This window comes from Euleptes europaea, chromosome 8 (assembly GCF_029931775.1).
Source record: "Euleptes europaea isolate rEulEur1 chromosome 8, rEulEur1.hap1, whole genome shotgun sequence".
NCBI classification, from domain to species: Eukaryota; Metazoa; Chordata; class Lepidosauria; order Squamata; family Sphaerodactylidae; genus Euleptes; species Euleptes europaea.
Window position 1 is genome coordinate 30,831,912 of NC_079319.1, and position 22,628 is coordinate 30,854,539.

At 42.5% G+C, this 22,628-nt stretch overlaps 1 protein-coding gene across 2 annotated transcripts in view; it reads right to left on the reverse strand.

The window, feature by feature from the left end:
- The window catches only part of WWP1 (WW domain containing E3 ubiquitin protein ligase 1), a 51,883-nt gene extending 40,309 nt beyond the window's left edge, over window positions 1–11,574 (reverse strand). For both annotated transcript variants that reach the window (XM_056854873.1, XM_056854872.1), the window contains exons 1-2: window positions 11,488–11,574; window positions 2,186–2,327 (exon numbers count right to left, since the gene is read on the reverse strand). In XM_056854873.1, coding sequence (XP_056710851.1) covers window positions 2,186–2,327; window positions 11,488–11,557 — 212 coding nt within the window. In that variant the 5' untranslated portion in view covers window positions 11,558–11,574. The remainder of the gene's footprint in view (window positions 1–2,185; window positions 2,328–11,487) is intronic.
- Window positions 11,575–22,628: the final 11,054 nt, after the last annotated feature.

Here is a 22,628-nt window from a genome sequence, read left to right on the forward strand (position 1 = left end):
GGCACTAAAATATTGATCTATCGCTGGATCAATTTAGATCTATTTCAAATCTGGCTTCCAGTCTAATTTTGAAACTGCCAGGAAGCATTACACCTTTGGTTCTTCTGGACCTTTCACCCATTTGACACTACTACACATGGTATCCTTCTAGATTGCCTTGCAAGGTTGGAGTTGAAGGCAATGAATTTCAGTTGTTCCACTCCTACCGTCCTAAAGGTGGTCCTGGGGAACTGTTATTTTGCACCATGGCATTTATATGTTAGTTTCACAGAACCCTGTTATGTCCTGTAAAAATTTCAATACCTACATAAAACCACTAGGAGAAAGCATCCAGAAAATGCAGTGGGAGGCATTGCCAACACATAAACACCCAGCTCTATTTGTCCTTTTGCTGTAATCTAGGTGTGGCTGTGGAAATCCTGAATAGATACTGGAAGTCAATAATGGATTGGAAGAGAGCTAATAAACTCAGGTTCAATCTAGATAAGAGAGAAGTATAGTGGATGTGGTTCATTAGAACATGAAGGTAGTATTTAACTAGTGTATTTCACCTTGAAGATCAGGTGAGATTGCATTCCATCTTAAAGGTAGACTCGTAGCTTGAGGATAATTTTAGATCCAACTTTACATATGACTCTTCAAGTGACCTCTTTTGCACCAGCTGAATCCCCTTCTGGTAAAAGATAGTATGGAGCTTGTTTACTGCAATGTGTGATATGTTCTTGAGAAGCATTTGGAAATAACAATTGTTTCAAAATATGGCAGCCTGTTGTTAACTGGGTCTCACTGCAATGCCTACATCACACCAACTGAAAAGTCTACAGTAGCTTCCACTCTGTTTTTTGGTGCAAATCAAGGTGTTCACTTTGACTCAAAAAGCCTGAAACCATGCAGGACTAGGACATCTGAAGGATGTCTTCCATCTATATGATCCCGCTCAGGAATTAAGATTTTCTTCTGAAACCTTTTCCAGGTGCACTGCCTTGACAGGTTAAGAAGATGGCTACCAGAAAAGATGTGCCTTTTCTGGAGTTGGCACTCCAATTTTGGAGCTCCCTTCTTCAGGAAGATTCATCTGTACCACTATTATCCTTTGGATGCAATGCAAAGTCCATTTTGAATGTACAATTAATAATAACTTTGAAAATGGTAACTAAGGTTATGGCTGTCATTTTATATTATTATATTTTATATTATTGATTTTTTCAAACTTTTTATTGCTATTGTATTGATGAGATTTGGAATTTAAAAATCATCATGACATCTTAAAAAACATTGAAAGAAAAAGCCATGTATTTTTAGCCTATGCTTCAATTAATTTAATTTAATAATTTTTAACAAAAAAAATTGTGTCAGTCTTCCACTCTTTTGACATCACTGGAAGCAATGTTATTTCTACCACCTTACTACTTTTTTTAAAAAAGAAAGGAAGTTAAAGCTAAAAAGGGCTGCAAAACGCTTGAAGCTTGAAGCTCTGCTATTATCATGCTATATTATGAAGCTATGCAGTCCATATATTTACATTCAAGTAATTTAAATCAAATTATAAAAACTTCTAAAATCTAGATTACAATGAATGCATAGATGAATATATGATCAAGGAATACTTACAGTTACAAAATAATTACAAGCACGCATAAGGGGAGGGAAGAGATTTTTTTTCCCAGTCATGCAAAAACAAATCAGACACAAATTGCCCTTTGGCAGTCACCATCCTGAATCAACTATCTCATTCTGAATTTGCTTATATCAACAGGGAATACCAGAATCTTCCCCTTCCCCACACTTTGTAATGTACTGTTCACTCTCAAGTCACTGTGCAACTCTTGTGAACCACCTGATGTTATATGTGGGAGGAAGGGAGTGAAAGAGGCATCTACCCAATTCAGTGGCTAGAGAATTATATAAACAGTTGTCAGCTGGGGGGGGGCTTAATACAGGCAAAACAGAAGTACTGCATATACACAAGTGCCTTTTTGCTAAGATCTCAGATATGATTTAACATGTTCTCTAGTATTAAGATTTCAGATCACTTAAGTGTATTTATGATGGTGAGGAACAGGAGATTGGCTCATTTGCTAACGCTTTGCCTGCTGCATAATGGATCCCACTGGACAATTATTCCATTGCAAACTTTTAATGAAAAAACAAGTTTTGAACTTAAATTTAAATAAAAATTACTTACACAGTCAACTGTTCATCCCATTTTGGATTTGACGAACTGTTAGATTTAGATGTTTTCTTAACTTCACTATCTGCTACTAGTTCTGTATAGATGGCAGTTCCACCAAACCAGTTCTTTTTTCTTTTCAGTTTGGCACTAGAAACTAACACAAACATTTCTCATAACTACTGGAAAACAACATTATATTGGAAAACAATAAAGTCAGTAACCAACATATTTAACAATACCGAATGGAAAGTTAACTTCTCAGTTCAACTCAAATACAGCAACAGCAGCAAGTACAAAGGAGGAGGTTAGAATGCATCACATTATTCTAGCGGAGCAACACTTAGTATTTTGTGATATGTATTCCTATGGGGATATTAAAGTCATCTTTCCCTTAAAAAAACAGTTATATTGTACTTGTTAATGAAAGTTAGGTAATAGGACATCTCATCACAAAAGTAACAGGTCAATGAAAATATCTGACGTGACAAGAAAAAAAGGTCTTAATTTTTCACCCTTATTGCTTTTCTTTTTATATATTTTTCAATTTATCACTTAGTTTTCCAGATATATAAGACATGCCTCCAACAGCAAAATGTCACAAAATTGCAAGTCTAGCAGTTTTGGTTGATTTTCTTCATGCAAAGGATAATGTGAAAAGAGTAGGTCCGTGGAGACAATAGTTTAGATAGGTTTTTGAATGTTGTTGTTTTTATCCATAGCATTAATATATATGACTAGTTGCTGATATGTCCAACACTATCACCTAGTAAATGCCTCAAGTGTTGTATTTCTAGATGCAAAAGCCAATAACATACTTTTTGTTTTGCTTGTTAACCAGGTCAGAATGAGCCACTTTAAGAAGCTGGAAGAGAATGAGCTGAACAGAAGCCTTCTCCTTCAACAGCAATGTCAACAGCATGTAATTTTCACCGGCAGTTGACTGGCTATGTTCTCCTCTCGCCAAAGGTAGTCCTCCCTCCACCAACAGGTATCCAGCATGGAATGTTTTATAAAAATGTTGCTATAGCAACATGGCTACAAATGTTTATAGCAATTCTGAACAAGAAACCACTAGAAAACTAGAAATGTGACTAGCACACCTTTACAAGTACCAGGCAGCAGTTTATCTATATAATCCATTACCTTCCCTAGAATTCCAACATATCGTCCTTCCTAAAAAATGTACTGGTTTTCACTTATCGCAACTGAATTCTTAGAAAGTTTCAACCATGATACATCTCTTACACAGGACAGAAGTGAAATGTACCCAAAGACTAATTTAACAAGAGAGCTAAACCAGAGAAGTGGTTCTCAGGTCAGACAATTTTAGACTACATCTTAGTTTTAGTTCTTAGTACTTGTAACTGCTGTCTTCATTTTCATTCAAGAACTGCAATCCTGGCAAGCTGTGGGATCTCAGTTTAAGCAACAGGTTCTTCCTTTCAGATCTAAACAAAGAAGTGGGCAGACAACAGCCCCACTTTGTTAAATGTAACTTCTGCTGAGGAAAGAGGCTGAAAAAGCTCTCAAAGATTATGCAAAATTAATAGTCTAGCTAACTGCTAAGGTACTTTTATGGGTCAGCTTATCCTGTTAGTGCAAACACTTACACTTTGACACTTTTAGATACAGAAGCCTATAAATAAAATTCTCTCTTTAGTGATCAATATATTAATCAAACAATATCAATTTTAAAAGACCATGCTGAAAATTAAAGCCCCAAAAGCAACAGCACTGCAGCAACATATTCATAATTTAACAACCCTTTCTTGGTGTCAGATAGGGCTTCTGACAGCTCCATCCTCAAACAAGATGGTTCCCCCGCAAACAAAATGGAGTTCTCCGTACACTCCTTCCACCCCCGTTTTGCACACAAGCTCCGGCCAAAGATTTACAATTGTATTGGGACCCGCCTGTGTAAATCTTCGATCTGATATCGGGTCCCGCGCACAAAGCCGAGAGCTCGGCCATCTCCTCCACTGATTGTTCATGATTGTTTCTGTTTCAGTTTTACTTAAGTCGTTACCGGCAGGAAACAACTACATTGTCTCTTTGTTCCTGTAACCCTATTGTATCAGCCCTATAAATGTATCCCCACTCCCCCTGTCATGTATTCCAACCTTGCACGTCTCTTACTGAAATCACTGACTTCTGAAATAAATCTTTGAATCGCTGCTCTGCCTGGATTGAAGGTCTATTGCCTGAAACGCTGTGAATTTGCTGAAGCCTGACACTTGGCAAGCCACAGTTTGTTGTTTCCTCTGAATCACAAACTATAGCTCGGCATCTGCCTTCCAAACCAGGATTCCAAACCAAAGATGAATCCTGACTTCATAGACCATGATTTGTCATTCTGAACAAGCAACAAATTTACGGTTTTCTGCAGAACCATTTAATTTTTAGCTAGGAGAGAAGTTGAAGGAGCATGCAGACATGAAGATTTGTCTAGGTTCATTACAATAATGATGAACAATTAATCTTGAGAGAGTTAAATATTCAATTCATGAGTCACGTAATTTTAGATACAATTAAAACTCTCAATCATGTATCTAATTCTTAAGATGGTCCCACCATACGGATAAAATATATCCACACAGTTGGGCCACCAAGGTATAGGGGAAATGTGTGTGGAAACCAGGTTCATGGGAAATCCCCAGTTTAGCATAATAATAATAATTATTATTATTATTATAATATCTAGGAACAGTACTTGTGTGTTTGTGTACTGTATGAATGATTAAACCCTTCTCAAGAGTTAACATGCAACATCTGCACGTACACACACATCAAAAAAAATCCTATGCAGAAAAGCAAAAAAAAAAAAAAAAGGTAATGGTAGGCAGGGGAAAACATGAAATTTGAGAATTTGGAGCAGTGAATGGAACACATATAATGGCAGAGCAAAAGGGGAGAAAGGGGATTTTTTAAAATGGTTTCCAAGGGAAAGGACTGTCAGAAATACAAGCATGTCATAATATTGTGACAGACAGCTGGTCAGTAAGAGCTGTCAAGTACCTGTCAGATCAGCAAGATCTGGGCTGATGCAAGAGGCTGCAAGAGCCTGGAGGCAGCAGTATGAACTGGACTAAACCAGATATGGCCAGTAGAATGATGTAACGCTGTGGGTGTAACAGCAGGTGGCCTGATAGATATCTGGGGGTAGAATTGTATATAAGTAAGTAGCATGTAAAGCTCAGTGTTGGAGTATATGCAGGTGGTCGGGAAGCTATTGTCGGGAGTAATGTTGTTTTATACACTGTAAATAAACTAAGCACTTTTATAGTAGCTGGAGTCTGGTGAAGTGTTTTGGACCAACTGATAATCTGCTGGCTTCAGCGATAAGGACTGGGACTGGAGGGGGGGATAGGATTTTCCTTCCCATGTGAGCCCTCTGGTGAGTAGAATATATTTTAGCATACAAAACATTTATCATCAGCTTAAGAAACTGAACTTGGAGCGGGAAGAGAACTCTGATACAATTTAATGAGTCTCTTTCCCATCCATTACCAAAAGGAAAACAAATCTGCAAGATGCTTTCTCAGCAGCTTGCAAAATAGACCCTTTTGGTGGGAGACAATTAATCAGAGTTATTTGGGATTCAGTATATGAACAGAAATACACAGTAAAGTGTTAGTAGTCTGTTTCATGATTATGTGGTCCTAGAATCAAGGCATTTGACATAAAATCCAACTGTCTGGGGATGACAACCCAGGCAACTAGTCGCTTTAGAACAGAGGTGGCCAGGTGGGCAGTGCCAGAGGCAATCTCTAATGAGGCAGGCCCAAGGAAGGCCACACTAGAGGCAACAAAAAAGTAGCAAAGCCAGCTCTCGTGGCCAATAAGATAGGTAGGGATGGGGATCACAGAAGTGTAGCCCACAGGATGCCAAGCCAAGCTCACAGGCTGGGGTGCTTTGGCAGGCGCTGGTTCTGTCAGCAAGATTGCCAGATTTGTATCCCCACCTCAGCAACTCCCACTATCAGAGGCAATGATGGGGCCTCTGCATGATACGCAGCCCTATTAGAGAACAAGGGGGGCATGTCCAAGGATGCCCATGAGTGTGGCTCTCAACTATGAGGGGGAGGGCATGAGAAGAGGATGAGGAGCAACATGCCTTTGGAAGCTACTTGAACTGGCAAGAATGGCATGAAGAATCCCTGAGAACACCCAGAAGCAAGGCAGGGGACCTGAGACCTTTCCTCCGGGAAGTGCCCCACCCCAGCACAGTTCAGAGATCGTTTACATTGCGTCACTTCAAGAAGGACTCTGAAGAGGCAGCATAGAAATATCCTAAACACATATATAAATAAGATCAAAATGGTCTACAAGCAAAAGAAAAAACAGAAATACCGTTAATCCAATAAGTAACTAAAATTCATTTGCCAATAAAAACAAATAGATCAGAGAAATCTCTCCAAAGAAGAAAGTTTGGCAGCGCCTACAAATAGTCACAATGAAGGAGATTCTTACACAGCATCTGGTGGCACACTGTACAGAAGCAGGGCTGCCACTGAAAAGGTACATTGATGTGCACATCTAGCATAGCCAGCAGGCCTGCTAAGTGGACCAATGAAGAACTGATTTTTTTTTAAGTGCTAGTGAGTTGTAATATAGTGCTACAGGCCTTCTGATCCTCAAACTTTTGCTTTATTACTCAACATGACCAATGAAATACCAATATTGCCTATGACAGCAATTTATGTAAATCAGGATAAGAACATTATGGGCTTCAGAAAAATTTTGAGCATGGCATTTTTGAAATTATGGATCAGTGAATCCAATGATATGCCACATTCCAAAGTATCGTAACTGAGAAATTCACATATCTTCTTGGAATAAAAAATAGATTGCTGTTAAATCCCAAATTAAAACCTGGGGGCAAACACTGATTGTCTATGGATCTTTTATAGCACTTTCTTCAACGCCAACCTCTACTTTGGAAAAAAAATGGGTGAATAAGACTAGGTGCTCTCTATAAAAGGCCATTCCTCACCAACATGCTATCAGAATTGAATATACCTGAATACCTAGATATATCATTTCCAGGGGGCAAACAATTGTTAAATGGTGGGGTTATATACCTGATATTATACACTATAATTATTTTCTTATCAAATACACCTTACTTTACACTTCATCCTTTGAGTTCAATCATAATTTATTAGATTTTATACCCCACTGAAGTCCAGTAAATAACCTATTGTGGAAAGTAATAGCATAATGCTAACAAAATCAGTTCCTGAAAGATACCTATCATGTACTAGAAAATGGAAAGTTTGCATGACCTAAATCAAGTTTCTTTCAAATCCATTTGTTCCTTATTTTTTCTTGATTTTCAAATATTTTTCGATTTGTTTAACTTGACACAGAAAATGGAATGAATCTGAGTCAAGTAATCAGCAATGAGTCCAAGACTGTTTTGTAAAAAGGACGTGACATTGTGTTACAGGAATAGGTTTGGCAGACTCCCAGACTGCAGTTGTGCACCACATACCTGACAATATCCTGTATTCTGTGAATGTTCCCCATCATCGAGTCCTAATATGTTACCCGTTCAGTAATTTAGTCAAATCCCATAACCACTATATTACTACTAAGATATACTACAGTGGGAAATTCCGGTGTAACAATATTTTGTACTGTTTACTGGGCTGGACAAGGCTCTGGGAGACCTAAGTTCATGGCAGCTCACTGGATGGCTTTATGCCAGTCACTTTCACTTAGTCTAACAGTCAGGGTTGCTGTTGTGAGGACAAAATTGAGAAGGAGGAAACAATGTTTTAAGCCACCTTTGGCCCCATTGAAGAGAAAAGCAGGGCATAAATATCTAAATAAATATTTTTAAAACATGTTTTACAGATATTTCACTCATTCAAAAAGAAAAATATTATGTAAAGAATATCTATTTCTCTGTTGTTGTTGTTGTTTTTTGGGGGGGTCATTTCAAACAGAACAGAAAAATCCAAAGCTTTTCTGCCCAAGTCTCCTTCATGTTTCTAATGAAGTTGTGCTATATTATCTTTGAAATATCCAAAAGATATTTTGGATATCTCCTGCCACGCTCTATCTACCCTCTTTCCTCCCTGATGAAGGAAGGATCAGGCCAGGCAAGTGGGTAAGTGGCATCTAGCTTGGTAGCAGCACTGGAACCAGAAAAGTTATCTGGGGCCTGGGTGAATCACACAGCCACCTGGCAAGTCATCTGGGCTGGGCCTGGTGGCTGTCTTGTACTATTCAGTCAGGTCCAGTCAGGTTTCCTTAAGTGGTATCAGACCTTGACCTTGGGGCTGTCCAGGCTTGGGGGGCTGGGGCTTAAGCCAGCAACACAAGGCTTCCATCAGGTGGACCAGTTGATCCAGCAAGGCTATCTTGCCAGGTCTCAACTTAAGTAGGCTAGGAGGTAACTGAGCACAGCTGCACTACTGGCAGGCACTGGCAGGGTGGCTTCTAGTGCTACTGATACATCCTTTGCAGTAGCCTTTACAGTGCTGTGCCCTCCCTGATTCCTCTGGTCCACCTCAGCTCAGGCCTCTTCCCTGAGGATTCCCCTGAGTGATGTCAGATTCACTGAGCTGGTAGGAGGGGATCATGGCAGGAATAGGACACATAAGTCATCCAGCTGCACTTGCTCAAGTCTAAGGGCCAAACTAGACGTTACGGTGATGCCATGAGGCCCACAGTGCAGTGAGATTAGGTGAACTCCCCTCCCCATACAAGTGCCAAACAGCACTTGAAAAGGCATGGTGGAGAGGGGACAAGATTGCCTGGTCCCCTCATGTTGTGGGCCCAACTGGGTCCTTGCAGCATTTTTTGAATGGCGATGTTCAGCTCTAAAATGGCATCACCATAATGTCAAGTTTGGCCCTAAGTAATAATGAGGCAGCGGTGGGGATGAACCAACACACTTATACCCACTCTCCTTCTCCACGCTTTGACTGTACTCATGTGACTGTACACACTTTGACTGTACTCATGTGACCAAGCCATAGGCCATGGATAAGTGAAATCACTAGTGGTAAATCAACTAATGGTGAAGGACTGCTACATTAAAATACACAGAGAATAAGACAATTGCATTCATTACAAACAAGTTATGGACCAGTAAATTAGAAGATTTTGCAAGGTTAGCCTAGATGATTTCATGTCTCTTCTCCAAATTTTAAAATATACCATGAATTTTTAACATTTAGTTCATATTATACCTGCAACAGGAACATTCCTAATTATACATAGCAGCTCTCTTGCTGGAAAACTGTAAATTCATGAGTAATTACCAACTCTGGAAGTATGTTACACAAAATGAAATACAAGATGTCCTGTATTTTATTTCAATTGTTCTGCAGGTGGAAGAAAAGATATATTTGAAGAAAAGGCAACAAACTAAAGTAAATAACAGTGTTTGGCAGTTTTCCACACTGGAAAATATGGAAACTATTGTTATTAACATGAAAGCCTTGACCCAGACACACTGTTTATTATAACGTTTGCTTAAATAACTTTGCCTTCTTAAATCTTGACTGAACTAGTCAAGAATATACAGAAACATGATACGCTGTTTATTTGTGAAGCACCAATTTACAAACATTAAAATACACTGGCTGCAATTCAGAAAAGTCAATAGGCTTTATAGAACTTGTGGGGTCATCCTTGGCAGTATTCACACCAGCACATTTGCATGACTTACACTGCAATCCTTTGCAGAGTCACTTCAGTTTAAGCCCACAGAAATCAATAGGCTTAGGTTGGGTTAACTCTGCATTGCACGAGACTGTTAATTCAAGCTCAGTGCAGAAGCACTGCATATCTGAGGCATCCATACACACAGCCCCGATGTAAGGCGCTTCTGAATAGAATCATACTTAACAATGAACTATTTCAAGATTGCAATACTGTTGCAAATAGAAAAGGAACACACCTCATTCTCCTTTCCACACAACAGTGGTTTACTCTTATGGAATTAACAGTGCTACAGTAAGGACAGTAGAATTAATCCAGCAGTCTACTTTGAGACCAAGAGTAATCCTTCACCCCATATCAAACCAAAAACAGCTTTTAAAACTTTACTTTATGAACTAATACATGTGAAGCACTTTGAACATTCTAAAGCTCTGTATTAACTGCTAATTCCTTGGGCACGGTCTGAAGGCACACGAGGCATCATCCTTGCTGAAGCTCAGCAACAGGTCTGGGCCTGGTCAGTGCCTAAATGGAAGATCACTTGGGAACCCAACGAATGCAGTCCTGACTTCCAAAACAAGACTGAACACTTTATAGTTTTAATAAATGCAAGCAATGGTGCTGAAGAGAAAATTCACTTGTCTTATGTGATGAACATATCCCTGTAAGTAGGGAAGGTCCTCCATTTTTAGAGCTTCACTGAAGATTCATAAACTGTGTTGCTTTATTAATGGGAAATTGCAGATTATTTCAAAAGTTGTTGAATCTTTCTCTGCAATCCAAGGTCATCGAACCTTTAAGCAAATACTGTGTTTTAAAGGAGATAATTTTGACCCTGTAAAACTTTACTGTAAAGTACAGTTGCTTTATTACATATGTTATTTTCTCACCAATCATTTTTTTATCTTTCTGATTTTATATTCATGCTTTATATCTGTTATAGCCAATAACTAAACAATATATAATAACAATATATAATCAGTTACCAGTGTAGAAAAAATATATATTTGCAGACCCTGAAACACCATTAGTGAGAGAAAACAAAACATGCTTATTGAAGATCTGAAGTACTTTTAAAAGATTAATAGAAACACCCACACAGTGGTCAGGCATTTTGTTTTTACTTTTCTTGCTAATTTGAAAGTACTATTTTTGATTTTTAAAACGTTTATGGCGTGGACATGTAATTGAATTCAGTATCTTGTGATTTCCAACCCATCTTAAGAAATTGTATTGGCTGAGGAATATATACAGTACCGTAATTTCAAAAGGAATAATTTGTCCCTTATCCCCAGGGAAAGAAACAAAGGAAAACTGTGGCCATACTTAATTAGGGAGCTTGCATTACCTGCATGCCTCTTCAAATGCCACCCCTCAACAATCTCAAACCTTTCTCTTTTTACACATATTACTATCTAAATATATAAAGACTAGGCAATTAACTGAAATGTCTAGGTGTAATTCCTATTTTCCATTTGAAGGATTAATTTGGCACAGGAAAAGGATGCGCTGCAAGCTAGGAGATGTAGTTCAGCCATTAGATGCCCGAGAACAAATTTGAGGAAAATAGCTATATTTTTTTTACTAAACAGTGGAAGGATATACATTACATGCATATTGTGCAAAATTTTACTTACTAGTTACTTGCATTTGTAGTCTTCCATTACAATTATTACTGATTCCAGATCTTGGGGAGGCTGTAGCCATGTCAGTGGCAGCAACGTCCGCCTATTTTTTTGGAAAAATGAAATATTTGAATATATACACATGCCAGTAATTTAACTGAGAAACATCTAGTACAATACAGTATTTATAATCAGTTAAACAAATATAGGCAGCCGCTAATCACCAGCATTTCAAGATTGGTACTGCTTCATATGAACATTTAAGTTATTTACAAATTAGATTTCAAAATGTGCTAGAAACACTAAAATATGCTTAACATTACACTGTCCTGTATTTTCATAGCCAACCTTGCAAATCTGCTCAAAATACTAACTAGTCATCAAAAATATACATGATCACCCTCCCATAAGTATTAGTTATTAACAACGTGGCACGTATTAGTCACAATCCTCATCGTTCTGACCATATCACTGGAAGATGTTCTTCTCTATCTCCCACATTCAACAATATATGTATCCCTATATGGTCACCCTTTCTCACTCTAGTACCCTTGCACCTCTCCTATGCTCTACCACCCCACTCTCCCCAAAATGGGTAGCAAAATACCACCAAATAAAAAGTTGTTCACAGCCATTTACCAGCTTATATTGCCATAAACAATGCTGACAATATCTACAGATAAGAAGTGAGTATGAAAAATCAAAGTTTCTCTACAGGATCATACAAAGTTTTACAGCTCTAGCTAAGCGGTACAGTACTTGTTCTGCATGCAAGAGGTTCCAGGCTCAATCTCTGATATCTCAGGAAAGGCAGGGCATGAAACCTTTCAAAGATGCTGCTACACTTAGATAGACCTGATTTAGTGCATGATAGCACTAGTCACAATGGCTACTAGTCAAGATGGATATCTACTCCAACCAGTACCAGATGCAATATGCCTGTATATGTCAGTTGCTGGAGAGCATGAGCAGGAAGTTTCTATTGCAGTCTTTCTGCTTATGGACTTCCTAAAGGCAGCTGGCTGGCCACTGTGTGAACAAAATGCTGGATTTATAGGCTGATCCAGCATGACTCTTCTTATATTCTTATGGATCATTTCACCTTTAATGTTTCTTTTAAAAGGTCAGTGCCCAATCTAAATAATTCTGGAGCAGTTTATTCTAAGGGGAGGGAAGGGGAGATGAGAAAGAATGCCTATAGTGCCTTATACCAATACTCTACTGCTACAACGAAGCTCCCCATGCCTGTTGCTTTCACGGTTTTCATTATTTTGTTGACAGACCCTCTTGAAGGAACTCAAAGTTCAAAGTTGTAATGCTAAGCATAAAAAAGCTGAAGCACTAGACAAAGACAAAAGGAGTATTTCACAACATGAATCCATCTATAGCAATAAACCTCAGCTTATTTACAAATTTCTTTGGACCCACAGCCCACCTAAAGAGAAACGGCATCTGCTCATTTCTTTCCAAGAATAAGCGACCAAAGAATCAAAGAGTTTTATTTTGATAGGAAAGTTTTCCCAAACTTTCAAGCCTCAAACACCACAAAACTGGATGTAGTTTTATAGTAAGCCGTTCTGAGTTCCATCTAGTTGTAGAAGACTATATACAGATTACCGTATATACTCGTGTATAAGCCGAGTTTTTCAGCCCAAAAAAAGGGCTGAAAAAGCCGGCCTCGGCTTATACACGGGTCAATACGGTAGAAGGGGGGAGGAGGGAGGGGGGAGGAGGGAGGAGGGAGGGGGGAACTTACCGCCGCTGCCGAGCCACCGCCATTTTCTCCCGCCGGGAGGGGTCTTGGGCAGCCTCTCTGCAGTCGCAGGGAAGCTGCCCAGCCCCCCCCCCGGCCCCCGCCATTTTCCCCCGCCGGGAGGAGCCCTGGGCAGCCTCTCTGCAGTCGCAGGGAAGCTGCCCTGGCCCCCCCCCCCGCCATTTTCCCCCGCCGGGAGGGGCCCTGGGCAGCCTCTCTGCAGTCGCAGGGAAGCTGCCCGGCCCCCCCGGCCCCCGCCATTTCCCCCCGCCGGGAGGGGCCCTGGGCAGCCTCTCTGCAGTCGCAGGGAAGCTGCCCTGCCCCCCCCCGGCCCCCGCCGCCATTTTCCCCCGCCGGGAGGGGCCCTGGGCAGCCTCTCTGAAGTCGCAGGGAAGCTGCCCTGGCCCCCCCCCGGCCCCCGCCGCCATTTTCCCCCGCTGGGAGGGGCCCTGGGCAGCCTCTCTGCAGTCGCAGGAAGGCTGCCCCGGCCCTCCCTGGCCCACGCCGCATTTTCCCCGCCGGGAGGGACCATGGGAGGCCCCTGCCCGTCGCGCCGCTACCGCCCACGCGCTTGGGCGCCTTCCTCCGGCCGGCAGCGGCCTGGAGGGGCCTCCTGCCGGCCCAGGAAGGACGCGCCGCCGCCGCTTCGCCGCCTCTCCAGGTAAGTAGTGGGTTCAGGGGCTTTTCCTCCTCCCCCTGTCGTGGTACAGGCGAGGAGCGAGGGCTGTAAGCGTAGTCTGGAGAACAGTCCAAGGTCATTCACAGTGAAGGCAGAGTCCGAGATATCAATACAGGCAAGGGAAGTCCAAAGCGTTAGTCAGAGCCAGTCCAAGAAGTCAGGATACCAGGAATCCAATGGATAGCAGGGAAACAAGGCAGGTAAACAAGGCAGGTACTCAAGGAGGTTGGTGACAAGTTGCTTGCACAACAGCCAAGCCTAACTGATGGCTTAAATCCCTTCCCCTGCTGCTGTAGCAGCCAGCTGATGCTGATGAGGCTGAGTTCACAGGTGGTGCTTCAGCCCTGCTCTTCCTCATCACTGCTACTGGGGAGGTTCCTCTGTAAAGCCTTCAGCCTAGCACTCTGCCGTCTCTGCTGCATTGCCAGACGGACCTGTTTTCTTCTCTGCTCCAGTGGCCCTGGCGAGGCCTCTGGAGACACTGCATGTTGCAAGGTGTCAGGTCCAACTGGAGTCCTTGAGTTGGCAGGCTGCAGACATGGTGAGTCATCTCCTGACTTTGGCTGATCCTCTATTCTGGCCTCTACCTCCTCTTCATCAGAGGAGGTCTCTGCAGGCTGACTCTCTGCAGGCTGACTCATGACAACCCCCCTTGGATGGCACTGGGGTCGGGGTGGGTCGGGAGGGCCTGGGAGGCGGCGGGAGGGCGACCTGGGGCAGGGGCCCTGCGCTCTAAAATGGCGGCCGCCATTTTAGAGCACAGCATTGCCAGTAAAGGGAATTTCTTATTGACCCTTGGCTTATATGCGGGTCAATAAGAAATTTCCTTTTCTGGCCTCTAATTTGGGGGGTCGGCTTATACTCGGGTCGGCTTATACCCGAGTATATACGGTAGTATGAAACATGCTTGTTTTAACTAACAGTAGAATATCTCAAATTCTAAATTACCGTTTCTTTTATTTTGGAAGCAGAGTTTTCCATTTTGCAAACACTACAGATAAAATATTTGGCCAACGGCTGCTTACCGTATATACCCGTGTATAAGCCGACCCGCGTATAAGCCGAGGTGCCTAATTTCTCCCCAAAAATGGGGAAAAATTAGGCACCCGCATATAAGCTGAGGGTCGGCTTATAACCCCTCCCCCCCCCGCAGACTTACCTTCTGGGCTCCTGGCGGTGGGAAGCGGCGGATCCGGCGGGGGTGGCCTTCCTTCAGCTGCAGGAGCCCCCCCCCCCAGGCCGCTCCTGGAGGCTTGAAGTGGTGCGGCCCGGCAGGGGCGGCGGAGCAGCCTCCCCGCTGCCGCATGGGGTCTCTGGAGGCCTCTCCCGGCTGGGAGAAGGCGGCGGGGGCGGCCGAGCGCCCTCCCCGCGGCCACAGGGAGGCTCTGGAGGCCTCTCCCAGCCGGGAGAAGGCGGCGGGGGCGGCCGAGCGCCCTCCCCGCGGCCGCAGGGAGGCTCTAGAGGCCTCTCCCGGCCGGGAGAAGGCGGCGGGGGCGGCCGAGCGCCCTCCCCGCGGCCGCAGGGAGGCTCTGGAAGCCTCTTCCGGCAGAGAAAATATGGCGGCGGTAAGTTCCCCCCTCCCTCCTCCCTCCTCCCTCTACTGTATTGACCTGCGTATAAGCCGAGGCCAGCTTTTTCAGCCCTTTTTTTGGGCTGAAAAACTCGGCTTATACGCGAGTATATACGGTACTTCTTCCTTTCTTTTGGAAGGTGAATTGACTGTCTCTCTGGGTACTTAACACATTAAAGTTCAAATAAATCTATGAAGGGTAAGTTTATCAACAGCTACTAGCAAAAGTAGCAGCCAAGAACAAAAATTGCAAACTGCAGAAGAATATCTTTAAAACAACAACAAAAGACCATCTGTTAAGGACTGTTTCCATTATGCCCTGCTTTTGGAAAGTTAAGAAGCAACTCACTGGTTGGACAGTGCAGGAAGCAGACATAAGAGCCAAGAAGCTTCTTGCCTATGGTATTTTCATGCACGTATGGGGAGGGGTTGTTGGTTTCACCTTTCCAATGTAACAACCCCTATGTCACATCAAATATTACTTCCAGAAGCAGCTTTAAGGTGCCTGGTGCAGAACAGGGAAGGGAAGGATTGAAAGACTATTTATACTCCACATTCAGCTATTTGGATCCTGGCCAGCCACACATTTAACATAGCATGTAATGCACTACGTACATACAATCGTCCTGCATTTTTAGGGGTAAGAATCATACAAATCATGTACACATACACCATCACATATATTATGGGAATGACAGAGGCATATAACTGTTAAGTAATCAAGCTGTCACCAAGGTATGTTCCCAACAGATTTTGTAAAATTGTGTGTGTGTGTGTGTGTGTTAAGTGCCGTCAAGTCGCTTCCGACTCATGGCGACCCTATGAATGAAAGTCCTCCAAAATGTCCTATCTTTGACAGCCTTGCTCAGATCTTGCAAATTGAAGGCTGTGGCTTCCTTTATTGAGTCAATCCATCTCTTGTTGGGTCTTCCTCTTTTCCTGCTGCCCTCAACTTTTCCTATCATGACGGTCTTTTCCAGTGACTCTTGTTGTCTCATGACATGACCAAAATACGATAGCCTCAGTTTAGTCATTTTAGCTTCTAGGGTCAGTTCAGGCTTGATTTGATCTATAACCCCCTGATTTGTTTTTTTGGCAGTCCACGGAATCCGTAACACTCTCCTCCAACACCACATTTCAAAGGAATCTATTTTCTTCCTATCAGCTTTCTTCACTGTCCAGCTTTCACACCCATACATAGTAATAGGGAATATGATGGCATGAATTAATCTAGTCTTGGTGGCCAGAGTCACATCCTTACACTTCAAAATCTTTTCTAGCTCCTTCATGGCTGCCCTTCCCAGTCTCAATCTCCTTCTAATTTCTTGGCTGCAGTCTCCCTTTTGGTTGATGGTGGAGCCAAGGAATAGAAAGTCTTGAACAATTTCAATTTCCTCTTTGTCAACCTTAAAGTTGTGTAATTCTCCTGTAGTCATTACTTTTGTTTTCTTGATGTTCAGCTGTAGTCCTGCTTTGGCATTTTCTCTTTTGTAAAATTAGCGTTCCCAAACACCTATACATCTGACTATACATTAAGATGCACATTCAAATCATTAATTAGCAAGGATGATAGGTCATAGGCCTTGCACCACCAACAAGGATATATAAACCTTCTGGGGACAGATAGGGAATAACAGTCTGTTCTGGGAACATTCATTATTTTTCAACTCCAGTTAAGGTTACCTGATTGTAACTAATAATTTCAGTGTCCTTCAGTGCAATCCTATACATCGCTACACCAGGCTAAGCCCACTGATTTCCATGGTTTAACTAGCACATTGCCTGAGCAACTACTCACAGATATGGTTTGATATTGTCTTTCCACATATAGGGAGCAATCATAAGCAGGTCTACTCAGAAGTAAATCCCACTTTATTCAGTGGGGCTTACTCCCAGAAAAGTGTTATTAGGATTGCAGCCATAGACACTTTAAGGAGGGGGATGGAAAATTAAAAAGAAATTCCAACAATTGTTTTTCCTCTCAGAAGGGCATTGCATCAAGCACATATGAAATTTGATGTGGGCAAAGGCTGCCATTTTGGGATGTCATAAAAATCATCTATTTCAAGTCATATAAACTTAGAAAAATGCACATCACCCCTACTTGTTCAATTCCCATAAAACATACCAAATTAAACAAACTCTATGGACTATACCTATGATGCCATTTTGAACAGGTGAAGTAAAATAGTCCCACAGAAGTACAATTGTATTCAGAAGCATAGGTTTTTGAAGCAACGTTTTGTTATTGTAAGAAGGTGATTTAACAAGGAGGCACTGGAGAGTCATCTGCACTGCACACACATGAACAATCAAGGACTCAATGGTGTATATATATAACTCATATGCAACAAGAATCTACTTGGTGATGCAATGATTATACTGAGAAACAACAGAAATGGCTAAAACTGCAATCCAAAGAACACTTTCCTGGGAGTAAGCCCAAATGAATAAAATTACTACTAAGTAGACCTGCTTAGGATAGCTCTCTAAATTAACCATGGCAATTGTACCCAAGCCATAGAAGGGACCATATCCATCAAGCATGTGGATGTTATAGCTGGTATTGCTGGCCACATATTGTATTGATCAGTGTCAACATATTTACTTAAAATATTTATATGCCCACATTCTCCTGAGTATATTATCTCAGGACCCAAAGTGGGTAACAACAATGTAAAAATGATTTTGTAAAGCAAGCATTAAAACCAACTGATATAAAAACATTAAAACCAGACTAAAATCAACTTATGCCACCCACCTGCAAATATTCATCTGCTACCCAGGGTCAGATGGCCCAAAATGTACTTCAAAACAGCTGTTTCTCAGCCTCACTGAAACATTAGGATGGTGGGAGTCCCCCTGACCTCTTCTGGGACGTTATACTAGAAGCTTGGGGTGTCCAATAAAAAAGCTCAAGCCTGGACCGGTATCAAACATATTTTGGACACCTGGACCCGTGTCAAACATATCTTGGACAAAGGGGACACTGAGAGTAGATCCTGCTGGGAAGAATGATGCTGTCATAGAAAAACATGCAGGAATAGGAGATCCTACAATTATGCAGGTCCCAGGTCATGAAGGTCTACATACTTATTTTGTCCACACTATCACAGTTTTATTGGATCTCATTACAGCATTCTTCAAGAACAAAGAAATAGTTCTGAATGTTGCAACATTTAGTCTACTTGCCAAATCTGTTCATACCATCTGATAGCCAAACGTGATACTGGCTGAATACAGCTGCTCGGTACCTAAAAGGTGAGGCGAACTAACATTAAATTAAACAATGAAATATATTTGTTTTTCAACTGAGACTTTGTTGCTGGTTTTGAGTTCTACTCATGAGTTCAACACCTGTTTTTTGCTTCACTTCAGATTTACTTTCTTGACCAGCAGCATATCTTATGATAAGTTCAAGAAGTTTGAAATGTTGAAGAATTTTTATCATTTATTACAAGATTCATGGAACAAAAATAATTGCAGAGAACCACACAACAGTCCTATCATTTTAGGTCGGAACCTGCTAAAACAGAGAATCACTAGAGCTGACTAGTACACAAGAGGGGCTATGCCACCCAGCGAATTGCTTGGCATAAATTCAGCTGTGTATGCATGAGTGTGTGAGAGAAAACTTCCTGGTATCAAAGGCCTCTCTGAGGTTTCTCCATTCTTTGCATTAGAATTCCTACAGATTTAGTCATACATCCACAAACAACTCTGTTTTGTTAGTGCTAAGCTAGCTACCAGACAAGGAACTTAACATGTAACCCTGCCAAAGAGAAGCAGTAACTGAAAGGTGTAGAGAAGCTACATGACTGTGAGGCAGAACAGCAAAGGACTACACCGTAGCCTCAAGTCTCCTCATGTCAAACGGCCAAGGGCAGAGTCTAAGAACTGCTATGCTTGAACAAACAAACATCTTACCAAGCATCCAGCAGTGGCCAGTCAGATAACTAGTGTGGCTAGGATCTGGGATACCCTACTTTGAATCCCCATTTTTCCATGGAAGCTTGCTGGGTTATCTTGGGCCAGTAACCAAATCTCAGCCTAATATACTTCACACAGTTGTTGAGGATAAAATGGAGAAGAGGTGAATGACGTAAGCTGTTTTGGATCCCAATTGGGGAGAAAGGTGGGGTATAAATAAAGCAAATATAACCCTAGGAAACCTGCAAGCAAAGCTACAGACAGCTATCCTTGTTAACCTCTTGTGGGAGAGTGGAGGTATTGACCAGACCTACCAGGTGGCTAGAGGAGGCAAGACAGAGGTGGCCAACAGGTTGGGACCAACCCAAGAACTGAGTGCTGAGACCGGGAGAGCTGCAGTTATGACTGGTGGAGAAGCCCACCCTCCTTGGAAAAGCCTGCCACCCAACAGCAAGCTGGCCTTGTAGGGGGTGGAGGTTCAGCTGACTGGCATCAGTATACACCTACCCAAGACAACACTGCTCCTATAATGCTATCCTTGTTAACCTCTTGTGGGAGAGTGGAGGTATTGACCTGACCTACCAGATGGCTAGAAAAGGCAAGACAGAGGTGGCCAACAGGTTGGGACCAAACCTAGAACTGAGTGCCAAGACAGGGAGAGCTGCAACTATGACTGGTGGAGAAGCCCACCCTCCTTGGAAAAGCCTGCCACCGAACAGCAAGCTGGCCTTGTAGGGGGTGGAGGTTCAGCTGACTGGCATCAGTATACACCTACCCAAGCCAACACTGCTCCTATAATGGAGGTACGGTAGGCCTGGCATCAGCAGCTAGCTCTGGCAGATGGTGCACAACCCCAGACGAGGTGCAGCAATGACAACAAGAAGTTGGCCAAGGAGGAGGGGGAAAACAGGGAGCAGAGCAGAAACCAACTACTGGGGGAAAGGTATAAGGAGTATGGAGCCTCACAGACAAGAGGGAGGAAAGCATGAGACTGAGTGGAAGGTGCAGAGCAGAGGAAAGAGATAGACAAGGAAAGGGAAAGTTTCTGGGAGGCAATAGAAAAGGAAGAGAAATAGTATGAGGGCAGGGAATTTCCTCTGCATGCTGAAGCAAGAGGCTCCAAACTAACTTGGCCTGGGTGCGAAGGACACTGTGCCAAGGTACAGTTCCACCTTATAAGAGAAGCAGGAACAAGGGTGGGTGCTCTAAGTCACATCTTAGATGTCTTGCTTAAGTTCTGTGGATGTTAGTAAAGTAGAAATTACAACTGACCTCCACTTGCTCCATGTCTGTCTGCTTGTGGAACCCAAATTAAACATACCACTGCCATGTACCTCTACCACACGTCTGTATCGGAGTCCCCAAACTTGTTGAAGTTCTGGACACATTTGGAATTCTGAGAAAGGGTACCCGATACCACAATAAAATGGCTGCCATGAATGGGCATTTTTGTTCCTACACTTGTAGGTGGAATCTACCATTTAAATATATCTATGCTTACATTTGAGGAGCACTGGGTATTTAATTCTTCTCGATTTCCTCTCCTATCATTTTAAAGTAAAGTTCCCAGTTAAATGAAATGTTCAAAGGAAAAATAAATTGGGGCCAACAAAATCTTCAGGTAAATGTGTAAGATGTTCAATTTAATAATATGAATCTAATTGAAATAAATTGTGGCAGGTGGCCTTAGTTACTGACTACAGCACTGGGCACTCTGATAGCAGAATCCAGCTAAAGCAAACACTGCGGTGCCCATAAACTATCCACATGTGATAGGTGCTGGAAGGATGAGTTTCTCTGTCTGAGGGGAAGAGTAAATCCTCCATTCTCCTCCTCCTCACTTCCAGCTCTTCTTGTATTTACTTTCACTTCTTGTCCTAAGGATCCCTCTCCACTCCCTTGCAGCTGCTGGTGGAGCTGTTGTGATGATGAAGAAGTTTCACAAAAGGTATGCACCTAATGAAGACAATTGGAACAAAGCTGCAAATTCAGGAACCCACAACACTTTAAGTTGCAACTACTAACTGGACCTCTCAGGAAGCAGCTGGAGGTTGGCTTTTCCACCTTTACAATCCCACTGCCACTACCTCTCAATCCTCCCATCATTTTTAGAGCACCTTGAAGGTGGTAGTGCTGATTTACCACCCGTGACCCACAGTAGGAACGCCACAAATAGAAGTTGCTGACCTGAAAGAAAGCAACGAGTAGGACTTGCCCCTGCTGCCCTTCAGTTCAACATCTTGTCTTCATCCAAGTCCAAGGCAAGCTCCAGAGGCACTGGCAGTGCAACAGGAGGGGAAGAAGGGAAAGCTGAAGAGGGAGCAGATAAAGGAAGGTTGACTGGTTGGTGGGATGGAGAGAAGGAAGCAGGAAAAGATGAGTGGCTATGGGGGCTTTCAGGGAAAGGAAATAGGACATACTGGGGGAGGTAAAAATGAGATGCCCCCGCAAGTCCTTTGCAGGTCCTCTAAGTGTATGAAATAATACTAAAGGAAGCATCATTGAGTATGTGATTAACAGTATTTTATCACTGAGTAAATACAACAACCCTTATAGAGTGGGCATAAAGGCTACTAGGTGAGACTTTCCAGAGTACATGAACCTACATAAGTGCTGTCAAGTCACAACCGACCTATGGCGACCCCAGCAATGGGCTTTCAAGGCAAGTGAGAAGCAAAGGTGGTTTGTCATTGCTTTCCTCTGAAAAGTATTCCTTAGTTGTCTCCCATCCAAGTACTGACTCCGCTTAGTTTCCAAGATCTGAACATATCAGTCTATACCATTCCGCCTTCCCTCCCACATGAACCTTGATTCAGAGGTCTCTTGATTCAGAGGTCAAACACCAGAAAGATGTAAAAAAGAACATGGGGGAAAGAGTTTTGCATCCTTTTAACTGATTTACAGTGCAGCCTGTAAAACTAGATATCTCTATCTTCTTCAAAAGTTTAACAAGCAGTAGGTCAATTACCCTACAATGTAACAGCTATGATTTTTGTTTTAAAAGATTTGATTTTTCCCTATGTGAGTTCCTTACATATGGAATACTAGCTTAACTAGTCCTCATTTCTATTGTCTAGTCCAGTGGTCGGAAAACCGCGGCTCCCAAGCCGCATGCGGCTCTTTGGCCCCTTGAGTGCAGCTCCCCGCCTCCCCACCCCGTCCATCGGCTGAGCGGCTCCTCCGAATCCCCGTGCCCTGCCAGGCAGAGGCGCCGCGCTCCA